The 12,141-nt window shown below is 58.8% G+C and overlaps 1 protein-coding gene across 1 annotated transcript in view; it reads left to right on the plus strand.

Moving 5' to 3' along the window:
* The window catches only part of SLC6A3 (solute carrier family 6 member 3), a 37,464-nt gene extending 27,645 nt beyond the window's left edge, over nt 1-9,819 (plus strand). The window contains exons 12-15 of the mRNA XM_025451204.3: nt 2,714-2,814; nt 3,791-3,958; nt 5,082-5,153; nt 8,502-9,819. Coding sequence (XP_025306989.1) covers nt 2,714-2,814; nt 3,791-3,958; nt 5,082-5,153; nt 8,502-8,525 — 365 coding nt within the window. The 3' untranslated portion in view covers nt 8,526-9,819. The remainder of the gene's footprint in view (nt 1-2,713; nt 2,815-3,790; nt 3,959-5,081; nt 5,154-8,501) is intronic.
* The last annotated feature ends 2,322 nt before the right edge of the window (nt 9,820-12,141 follow it).

Here is a 12,141-nt window from a genome sequence, read left to right on the forward strand (position 1 = left end):
CATGGGAACAGGCACGTTAGCCCCAGGATGCTTAAACCAACAGCACGAGGGAGGACAGGTGCTCGGCCCCCAGGTGCTCAGCCAGACCTGCCAGGAAGGTGGCCTGGATGGCCCCCCCAGCATCCTTGCTGGGGTCACAGGTGTTCTGTGTGGCCCCCTGACTGCCCCGGGCGGACATCCTAGTTGGTCACAGAGAGAAAGGCTTGCAGGGACTTGGGAGCGCTAACCCCGGGGTGGAGGTGAGGTCTCCGCCATCACCCGAGGGGAACCTGAGTCACAGGGACAACAGCCTGTCCCTGTCGGGGACCACGGGCGGACACACGCTGCCCTGAGGTGGGGGGGCCCGGTCAGCTGCTGGCTGCTGTTGGCTCTGTGAGCCCCTGAGGCCGGGAGTGCCGCCCCAGCTGTGGGCCGCTGGGCTGTGTCCCAGGGCGTCATGACCATGACGGACACCTGAGCAGGAGAGGCCCTGCCCTTTCCCAGCGCGCTGGCCTGGGCAAGCCACCCCTCGGCTGCTCCGTAAGGGGGGCTGTGGTGCTGGCGGCCCTACGGGGGGCTTCCCAGAGGCGGGAGCGAGCCAGAGGTCTGCCCGGGCCCAGTGTCACACAGGGGCATGGCCCCTGCCGCAGAGTGGGGGACAGCATGGCCCGATGGAGCCCGTGGGCTGGGAGAGGCGGCACCCAAGAAGTGGTCCGTGTTCCCGGAGCGGCTCTCTGTCATCATTTCTGTTCTACAGAGAAGGGGACCATCAACCTCCACGATTACGTTGGCACTTAGAATCAACACTTTATCATTCAAAATGGAGCTCTGTCCCCCAGCCCCAAATGAGACCCTGCAGGGAAAGAGAGGAATGCCCCAAATGTGTCCCTTGGTCGCAGGCTCCATGCTGGCCACCACATGCTTCCCAGGGCCTCAGGAGACCATGTCCCCATCACTTCCCCAAATGCAATTCGCTTACCCTCATCTAAGGGACACGCACCCTGCATTTCTCATAAGGCGCATCAGAGCGTGCCAGGCTCTCCATGCCCAGGGTCCCTGTCGGTCTGTGAGCCAAATAGCCTAGTGCCGGTGGGGGGACCATGGGTGCCCTGGCTGCTTGTGGGGCCGAGTCCAGAGGGGCCGTGGCGCCAGCCTCGGGCTCAGCCTTCTCCATCCCACTGTCCCTGCACCATCTCCGCGTCCGAGGTCCCGGTGACAGGGTTGGCGTGTGCAGAGGGGTCTTCCCGCCACGTCCCTAACCTGATGCCCCAAGATTCGCCCAAGGCTCAGCAGACCAGCTGAGTCGAACGAGCAGAGGCCAGGCCACACTCAGGGTGGAGAAGTCACTGTTGAGATCCCCTAGGGAAAGTGTCCGTTCTATCAGCTTCTAGAAATAGCTTTCCTTAAAAAAGATTGTAAATACATACTAGAATGTTGTCAGCCCTGAGAGGAAGGACGTGTGACACCTGCCGCAGTGCGGGTGAACCTTGCGGACATCATGCTGAGAGACAAAGGACAGATCCCATAGGATCCCCCTGTGTGAGGCCCCTGCTTGAGTCCATGGGGACAGAGAGTGACAGTGGCCAGGGGTTGGGGGCAGAGCCGCAGTCTGGGGAGATGGGAAGATGTGGCCCCTGCCGTAGGTGGTGGTGGTGCTGCCCAGTGATGCGAACTCACGCTGTCGAACTCAACGCTTAAACAGGGTTAAAGTGGTGAAGTTTATGTTATGGGTATTTTACCACAATTTTTTTTAAGATTTTATGTATTTATTCATGAGAGAGAGAGGGAGGCAGAGACACAGGCAGAGGGAGAAGCAGGCTCCGTGCCGGGAGCCCGACATAGGACTCGATCCCGGGATTCCAGGATCGCCCTGGGCTGAGGGCGGCGCTAAACTGCTGAGCCACCCGGGCTGCCACCACCACAATTTTTTTAAAGGAAAATGTAGTTCTGGCCGAGGTGGGTGGGAGAGCCTAGGACAGGGAGGAAGCCCTGAGGGAGGAAGAGGCCAGGGGGAGGGCAAGGGGAACAGCGGGCGCCCAACACGTGACCCTCGCTGACCGTGATGGTTGAGGAGCAAACGTCACTTGTGGGCACCACAGTGAATGTGCACGGGGACCCAAGGCTGAGGCTGCTGGGAGGTTAGGAGTGGGGGCGCCCCCACAAGAGGTGGGGGACCTGGGGCCAAGGCTGCCAGGAGACCAGGAGTGGGGACGCCCCTGCAGGACGTGGAGGACCCAGGGTCAAGGCTGCTGGGAGGTCAGGAGTAGGGGCAGCCCCACAGGATGTGGGGGACCCAGGGTTGAGGCTGCTGGGAGGTCAGGAGTGAGGGCGCCTCTGTAAGATATGGGGGACCCGAGGCTGAGGCTGCCAGGTCAGGACTGAGGGCACCCCTGCAGGACGTGGGGGACACGGAGCCGAGGCTACTGGGAGGTCAGGAGTGAGGACGCCTCTGCAGGACATGGAGGACCTGGGGCCAAGGCTGCTGGGAGGTCAGGAGTGGGGGCGCCTCTGCAAGATGTGGGGGACCCGAGGCTGAGGCTGCCAGGAAGTCAGGACTGAGGGCACCCCTGCAGGACATGGGGGACCCGGGGCCGAGGCTGCTGGGAGGTCAGGAGTGGGGGCGCCCCCGCAGGATGTGGGGGACCCGGGGCCGAGGCTGCTGGGAGGTCAGGAGTGGCACAGGCCGAGGCTCGGGGTGCCGTCCCGACCGGCCGCTCCACTCCTTGCACCTCAGGCGTGAGGCAGTTCAGCGACGACATCAAGCAGATGACCGGGCAGCGGCCCAGCCTCTACTGGAGGGTGTGCTGGAAGTTCGTCAGCCCCTGCTTCCTCCTGGTATGGGCCCTGCGGCCGCCCACACTGCTAAGGCTGGGGAGGGGGCTCCTGCGATCCCTGAAAATCCTCTGTGGTCTCCTGAAGGCAGCCCCCACCCTCTGGACCCAGGCTCCAGGGCACGGTCATGTGGGGGGTGGCAGCTCCCGTGTCAGCATCTGCAGGGGAGGGAGGCCGGAGCCCTGGCACCTCGAGGAAGGTCCTAGAACCTGACTCCGGGAGGAGGGGACACAGGGACCAAACCCCAGGGCAGGAGTGACTCAGATTCCATAGCAGCCCTGCCCTTGGCCTCTCCCACCACCACACAGTCTGGTGGCCCCGGCTTTTATCACCGGGGTGGGGTCGGGGCCCCCCTCATCAGGATGGCGCCCCAGTTCCCAAGCTCCGCGGCCAGTGTAGACCGAGGGCTCACAAGCCCCATGCAGCCTGGCTGGTCTGCTCGTGGCCCTGGGCCCCACAGGGGTGTCCAGGTCTGAGCACACACCCTACGGGTGTCACCCCGGCCCTGGCGTGTCTGGACCTGCAGAGTTGAGGCGTACGCCATCCTGGGCCAACGCAAGGCTAGTGAGAGACAGAGACACAGAGGGAGACAGAGAGACAGAGGCAGAGGCAGGCACAGAGGGAGGAGCAGGGGCCTGGTTCTGACGTGATCAGCAGTTCCTGCCCGGGCTGAGCTGCACCCAGGGGAAGCTGCCAACCGCCCACCAGGCACTTGAGGCCTGCTTCCAGCATGTTCCCCGCTGTGCTCAGTGCTGAGGCAGTCAGGTGCGCTTGCTGGACAGCCAGCACCCTGCCCTCCTCCATATGTTGGGGCCCCCCAGACACGGTAATGTGAGGCTTTCAAAGACCGGCTGTGAGGTCCTGCGCACCCCCCGTGTGGGGAGCCCGGGCCCCAGCGCCGTGTGGCTGCGGCTGGGAGACCCTCCGGGGGGAACCCCCAGCCTCACCCAGAGCCGCTCACCTCTGCCCTCCGTTTCAGTTTGTGGTTGTGGTGAGCATCGTGACCTTCAGGCCCCCTCACTACGGGGCCTACATCTTCCCAGAGTGGGCCAACGCGCTGGGCTGGGCCATCGCCACGTCATCCATGTCCATGGTGCCCATCTATGCAGCCTACAAGTTCTGCAGCCTGCCCGGCTCCCTGAGGGAGGTGCGTGCTCACACGGGCCCCTCACCCTGCCCTGGCCCAGCCGTGAGACTCCAGCAAGAGCCGGGGGTGGGTGTCCAACCCCCAGGCCTGTCGCTGCCCCTTTGTTTCTGACCTCCAGAGAGGGCTGGCACAGTGGCGGCCACGCTGGAGCACTGGCCAGGGCAAATGTGGGGGGAGACGGCTGTGTGTCTGCCTGCGTGCGTGTCCTCACACATGCACGTGTGTTCATGCTTGACAGAGCAGGGTGACGGTGGGAAGGCAGCAGTGGGGGGCTGAGGTGTAAGCGGGCCCAGCAAGCCATTAGGCAGCTAAACGGGTGGTGGAGCCGTGTGCGGGACCTTTGTGTGGTGGGGCTTGCCCTGCGGCCCCTCCATCAGGCTCCTGCCACCTGTAAGGAACAGGGTGGGGGAACTGGTCATGGGGGGGCTCCCCTTCACCTCCTGGCACTGGGATTCCCAGAAGAAACAAAGGACCCAGGCCTGCCCAGAAGGAACGCTGCTCACGCTCGCTCAGAGCCGCCCCTGGGAGTTCTCCAACGCGCCGTGGGCCTGCATACCACAGCGATTCCTGGGAACGGTGGGCAGCCTGGTCCTGCTGCCACACCCGGCCTGGCCCAAGGAGCCCTCCTGGGGTCACTTGGCTCCCCCTAGCACACAGTGATCCTCAGCCGTGGGGTCAGGCCTGGGGCAGCCAGGGTCCCAGGGCCTCTTGGGAGGGAAGGACAGAGGCTGGCATCGCACATTGGGGACCCTCGCCCTCCGGCACACCCCTCACTGCCCGCAGGGCCCAGCTTAGGCCCCTCTGGGAGATGGGGGGAGACAGAGCCTGCAGCCCCAAGGGTCAGACTGAACAAAAACCACACAACACCTAAATAGCCGACACAGGTGGACTTTGGCCCTCATGGTAGGGTCTGCTGGCCTCAGGACTCAGGGGGCGCACGCTATCCACCCTTACTCAGAGCCCACACGCGCAGACACAGAAACGTGTTCTTTCACGTGGACTGGACTCTGCTCCAGGGCCTGGGAGGCCCAGCTGCCAGCCCCAGCATCTGACGGGATGTCAGGAGGGGCCCAAGCACCTCCCTGAATGTGTGCCGGCACCCACGGCTTCTCCTGTCTTCCAGAAACTGGCCTATGCCATCACACCCGAGCAGGAGCGCGAGCTCGTGGACAGCGGGGAGGTACGCCAGTTCAGGGTGAGTGCCGCTTCCCCGCCTCCCTCGGTGAGAACAGTGAGAATGCAGAAGCCCTATGCCTGGCCCCGGCCCTGGCCAGGCCACGGCCCTCTCGGCCCCCTCTGCGCTCTGCTCTGCAAGCCACGAGGCTGCCTTCATTGCCTGAGCAAACGCTGAGGCATGCCTGCATGCCCTCTGAGGACCCCTGTACCGACGGGGGGCGGGCAGTGGGCAGAATGAGAAACCTCTGGAGAAAGAGGAAGCAGAGGGTTACAGGGTGGGGTGGGGCCCTCGAGGTGGACTCTGAGCAGACCCTGCATGAGGGAGGGAGAGAAGAAGGAGGCCTGAAGCAGCTCAGAGCCTTGCCCTCACGGGTGGGGGGGTGCAGGAGGTGCTCTGATGGCCCCCGACCCGAGGGAGGCACAGCCTGCTGCAGACAGTTGGGGTGGAGGCTCCCGTGGCAGAGGCGGGGCCACATGAGGCCTGTGGCAGGATTGGGGCCATCCCTCCCTTGGATTTCTGGTTACATGTATGCCTACTTCTTAAATGAGACCTGAGGTCCCTCATTCTCCAGCTCCCTTCTTTCCTAACAGAACCCCTCCAGGCCGTGCACAGGGCCCATCTGCCACACTTAGCACTGCCATTTTCTTGTCACTTGGCATGAAGGGAATTTGAATTTTCGTTGTGATCTCATCGGCCCATGAGTTGTTACAAGTTTGCTTTCAAATCCTCACGTCTATGGGGATGTCCCATTGGCATCTTTGTGATCGTGTCTGCATTGATGGCACCGCACCACCTGCTCTTGGGGGGGAGGGGGTGTGAAGACTTCCATGTGGCTGAGCCGCCGACCTGCCTTGGCAGACATGACATGCATCTTTGGGTGCGTGTGTGTCCTCTCATCCTGGCACGTACTTCTCCTTCCATCTGTCACATCACGCTGTGACCAGGCCATTCAGACTTTGTGCCATGTCACCGACTTCAGCTCTGCTTGAGCGGGGTAACTGGGAACGTTTGCAGACCATCCCACCCTGGCAGTGTGTTTGTCCACTTCCAGCCCACCGCCGTAGGTCCACCAGTTTTTTTGCTTTATACATCCCGAGGCTGCTCTCTGCGGTGAATGCACGTTCAGAATTGCCACGTCTCCCACAGGACTTCACACGTCCTCCCTCCCTTGTGGTTGTGCTGCTCCCAAAGCACTCCAGGTCCAGGGCATAGGTTTCTCCTGAGTCTGCCAGAAATATCTTTTGCAATCTTTTAACTTTCAGTTTTGCGATGACCTCAAAGCATTGGTGTCTCTTGCAAACCTGGTATATACTTGGAGTCTTTTACTCTGATGGAGAGATTAATCCATTTACATTTGTTGTGATTATTGATAGTCGAGGCTTGATTCTATGATCTTTTTAACTGTTTGCCCCATTCTATTTTTTTATTCTATTTTTCTCTTTTATTGCCTTTTTTATGGATTGCTTTTTTGGGGATTTGCTTTTTTCCCCCTTTTCTATTGTTTTCTCTCTGTTTGGAACTTACAGATTCATATCCTTTACTTATACACCCTATACTTTTTTCTTTAGTAGCTGTCTTTGAAATTGTAACGTACACATCTCACTTTAAATATGCAAATTGACACGATATCTCAACTGCCGTCCTGAATATTACAAGGACTTACAACTTCTCCTCCTGAGAATTATGTTCCTAGTGCCCGATACTCCATTTCTGCCTTTTTTTAGCCCACAGATCAGACATTACTCTAACTATTGCTATTTTGTATAGAAACACTGTCCTGGGTTAATGTGCATGTTGAGTATTTTCCCACCCTACTTTCTGGCATATGCATCTTTTGTTGGAGGATCATTTTCTTGCTTAAAAAAAGGAAAATCCTCAGCCTGTCTTTTAAGGAGGCCCCTTGACAAACTTCCCCACTCTTGTGTGTCCGTATATGTCTTCCTTTTTCCCTGCTTGATGAGCGGGTTTCTGTGTGCACGCAGTTCTTGATGGACAGCCGCCGTCTTCCGGCACCTTGAGGCCATGAGTTCTCGGCACTCCCTTTGCTGCCGCACTGAGACATCGTATGTGTCCAGGGTCTGCAGGTCCGTGGTTTTTGTCCATTCTGGGAACATTGCAGCCACACCCTCCACCGTAGCCTCTTCCCTGCTCCTCTTGGGGCTCTGGTGTGTGACACTTGCCCCGTCCTCTGGTTCTCACTCTGAGAAGCTCTATAAACTGTGTGACTCGGGCACAGTTGTACAGCACCTCTTAGCAGTCCACACAGCTACTTTGGGTTACCTGTCTAAATAACCAAACTCCATGAACTTCCACACAGGAATTTCACATTGATAGTAACTTACGTGCACCTGCAAGTGCCTCTTGGTACCCAACCCTGAAGCAAACACGATGCCGGTCTTGTTTGGATCTTTCACTGGCCCTCTGCACCATGTAGTTTCCTTGCCTCTTTAGATACTTCTGTATTCCTGAAAAGTAGATCGGTCTGAAGGGGGGCGTGCCTGTGGAGCTCAGGGCTCTGGCCCCCTAGCACCCTCCCACCATGCACCCTACACGGCTGTGCAGGGCTGGGGCTACCTGTCCTGCTCCGGCCCGAGGGAACCTGCCTGGCAGCCTGTGTCGTGGCCAGGGCTGACACAGGCTGAGACCTGGCAGGGAGCCCTGTCCCTCCAGTGGTCGATGCCGCATCTCCCCACCCCTGGTGTGGTTGTGTCACAAGCAAGCCCTGCATGCACTCATTTTGAAGCGTTTAAAGACATGGTTCCTGCCACTTAGCGTGATCGAATGGCTTGTGCTCAAAAACAGGCTGAAATAACAGCTGCATAATAACAGGCGGTGACATTTGCTGGAGAACTAAATACCCACTCTTGTCGATCTTGGCCTCCCCGAGTGGTGAGCAAGGCCTGCCCTGAGCTCCTTGGGGGTCACGCGAGGCAGGATGGGAGTGCAGGGTACAGCATTTCACTGGGATGGGACCCAGAGGCCCCAGGGCGGTGGCACAAGGGCCCCAGGGCATCGCCAGCCCACCTGGCCAGGGTCTGTCTGCCCAGCTACTGATGTGACACGTGCCCCAGTGGCCACTGGGGCTACTGATTCCCATAGCGGCCCTCACTGCAACTGCGCTCCCTGCACTTGGCCAGCAGGTTTATCCATATATATTTACATATGGCTTATCATATATTATTAATCGCAAAAGCTGTTTATTTCTAATATTCTGTATAAGCCTGTGTGCACGGGGCGTATTTGTGGAAGGCTAACACGGGCCCTGGTGCCCCAGAGTGGCCAGAACCTGGCGGGTTGGAGCCAAGAGCCGCCTGTAACCAAGTGGCCCCCCGCTTCACTTCTGAATAAACCCTGTTTCCTCTGTAGCTTCGTCACTGGCTCATGGTGTAGAGGGCGGAGGAGGCCCAGGATGGCCTCCCCACCGTGGGAGACACGCCGGCGGGCAAGGGAACCCAAGCTTCAAGGAAAAGGCAAGGGGCTCCGACGGCCTGACTCCTGCTCCCCCAGAACCACGCGGAAGCTCTGCCTCCTGGCCTCTCACGCCCCTCCTCCGCCAGTGGAGAGGACTGGCCGTCTGTGCTGTGTCACCGTGACCACTTCCCGTAGATCGGTGCCCGTTCCTGTCGGTAGAAACCGTCTGTCCGTGTTCCGTTTGTGCCGAGCCAGCTCCCTCCTGCCCCCGCCTCCCAGCCCCACTGTCATCCCTGGGTTGAGGACAAGAGCAGTAATTGTGGATGCTGAACCCAGTGCTCCTGGCTTCCCGGGTATTTTATTTTGCTCGAACTAAAAAAGCCAAGCATCGTATTTTGCTTAATCGTACAGAAGGTGCACTGGGGAAGCCACAAAAGGCAATAAAGTGGGGGCCACCACGCGTCCCCACGCCCCACACCCCGTGTGCTCAGAGCCTGCCCGGGTTCCTGGGCTGTGTGAGAGGACGCTCTGTACTTCCTCCTAGCTGACAGAAATACAACCTGGGGACACAGGTGGGCTGCTGCCCACGGTGGTCAGGCATGGCCACCTCACCACGGACGCCCCGCTACGGGAGGAAGGGCCGCGTGCCCACCAGTGGGCCCTGGCGTGCAGAGCGCCCCAGCACGCAGCCCGGAGACCCGGGACCTGGGGAGGAAAACCCCGCCGGGACTGTAGTTCCCTCGGGCACGCGTCACGTCTGTAACAGTCCTGTTCATGTAGGAAAGGCTTTCAAAATCATACTAACCTGTGAATCAAAACTAATTCTCAGAACACAGGGTTGGCTTCTGAAGATCTGTTTGCTGATGTTTCCGTTTCTGTTTATGAGAATATTCGCAGGACCAAGTGAGGACTGAGGCCACGCTGCTCCCCCCATGCTGGCGCCACCCTGACGGGAAGGGGCTGCCAGCAGTCGGAAGGCACTCGGGCTCCGGGCCCCCGGCACTGAGCGGTCACAGCGTGAGCACCGCTGTGAGGCCGTCCCCTGCAAGGGCACCGTGGTTCGAGGGGCTGACGACCTTACCACTGGGGACACGAGTTTGTGGGCTGCAGGCTGTTGGCAGCTGTGGCCACAAGGCATCGGGTTTACCCTCTCCTTTCGAGGCGCCTTGAGTACTCTGCGTAGATAACGGTGTCGTCAACGTCTGTCTGTCTTGTCCGTAGTCGGCACCTCATGTGCGTCGTCACCAACAATAAATCCATGTGGGAAAAAGGACCGTAGTTGCGTGGCCACCTTCTTTTGCTCAGGCTGTGGCCCAGCCCACCCACTGCCCTGAGGACGGCAGCTCCCTCACTCCTAACCTAGCACCTCTCCCACCCAGGGGAGCACGACTGGGCTCCCGAGGGGGTACTGGGCCTAACCTCGACCCCAGAGCCCATGCCTGCAAGTTCCCCTTGTACCTGCCAGCCCTGCGCCACCTGTCTGGCCTCTCCTGAGCCCTCATCTGCCCATAGGCTCCCCTGCAGGCTCCTCATGCATCGAGACTCCACCCCTGCTGTCAGACCAGTGACACCACCCAACCCTGGTCCCTCTTCCAGGGACAGGACAACAGAGTCTGAGTGACTCCCTGCCCTTAGTCCCTGGAGGATCTCTTGTCTGCTCCGTGGACAACAGGGTCCTTCTAGATACCAATCAGCTCTGGCTGTGACCTACAGGAGACCTCTATGGTATATCGTTAAGCTTGAGGTAAACACCAATGCTCCTACAGTAATCCAAGCATTCGGGCAGCAGGTCCCTCTCAGAGGCCATGATCTGCCTCATAGGACACTGGTCACTCCCACCAGACCCCCCGGCCCTGCCCCCAGCCGGAGGATCCTGAAGGCACCCCACATCAGGGCCTCCAGGTCCCCACCCATGTAATCGTTCTTCCTCGGGATCCCCAAGGAACACCTTGCTTCCTTCGGGTGTCCCTTTATCAGGGGCCACAGGGCACACACAAAGTCCTCGTGTCAGCTCACATGCTGGTGAGCCACGCCTCAACCATCCAGAGCTTCCATGCTGCTTCCCTGGGGCCATGTCCTCCTGGTGTCTCCACCTCTGCCAGCCTCTGGATGTGACGGTGAAGATGAGCCATCACAACAGACCCTCAGGTGGGACAAAAAACCTGCCCCACAGGGATGAACCAAGTAGACACAGCATCGTTATGTCCCCCTGCTCCCCAGTCACCAAGGTGCCTCAGGATCAGGCATGGTCCACTGGGACTCACTGCTGGTAGCCTCCTGGAGTGCGGGCAGGATCCTGGCCTGTTCTGTTCTAGCTGTGCCATCACCCCGGGTGCAGTGTGGGCACCTACAGGTCCCTGGAATCTCAAAGCAAAGATTTGATTGTGGCCACAACTGCAACAGGGAGACCTCCAAGTGTCACATACCTGAGTGAAAAAGACACTCCAGAACTCCTGGGGGCCAGGTTGTCCTACCTCCATATCCCCAGACACACAGGGACATGCATGTGCACACAGCATGCATACTGCACATGCCACATATATGAACATGCAGATACATAGGCTGCACTCCTTACACGCCCCTCCCACACACACGGCTTGTGCACATGGACACATGCACACATACACATGTGCACATGGACATGCATCCACACATGGCATGTGCATGTGAACACACACATAGCACATGCACATGGACACACATGGCATGCACATATGGACACACCATGTGCACGTGGACATACACAGCCCACACATGGACACACATGCACACATACAGCATGTGTACGTGGACACGTGGCATATGCACATGGGCACACACACCTTGCGTACTGCACACATCACACATGAGCAGCCTGTGCACATGCACACACACTCTCACATTGGGTCTGCAGCATTCAGCAGAGGTCCTCATGGAAAGCCAAGCACAGCCTGCATGTCCAGCACCTCTCTGGACAGTCCCAGGGAGCTGTTTCCATGGAGCCAAGCCACCCCAGAACTGCTGAGGGTTCTTGTCTCCACAGCCCTTGGGTTACGACAGGAGTTTCATTGGTGTCCTGGCCCCAGGGGTCTGGGCTGGGGTCCTGCTAGGCAGTCCATAGACAGATGCCATATGTTGCCATGATGTGGAAGTGACAAAGGGCTTATATGTTGAATATATAAAGAGCACCTACAAATCAATAAAATCTGAGGGACGTTGTTGGTCCGTGGTCAATGTTGATCCTGAATCCAGTTCTGACATAAGAGTTTTCCCTACACCAAGCAATTCTATGCAGCCCCAGCTGGGCGTCCTGCAGTTTGACTCAATCCTGACACCATCTACCTGGACCTGGCATCAGACCCCACAGGCCGAGGGCTTGGTCCCATGCGACCACCCTGCTTGCACTTCAGATACCAGTCACGAGTCTGGGCCATCACCCACTCTTTGGGCCGAATGGCCATAAATCAGAGGTTCCCACAACCCCCTCCTTGGGTTCGATTACTTTGCTAGAGTGGCTCACAGAACTCAGGGAAACCAGTTAGCTCACTAGATTATAGGTTTATTACCAAGAATGTTAAAGGATACAAATCAACCACTGGAGGAACAGATACATAGG

This window comes from Canis lupus, chromosome 34, assembly GCF_003254725.2.
Source record: "Canis lupus dingo isolate Sandy chromosome 34, ASM325472v2, whole genome shotgun sequence".
Lineage (NCBI taxonomy): Eukaryota > Metazoa > Chordata > Mammalia > Carnivora > Canidae > Canis > Canis lupus.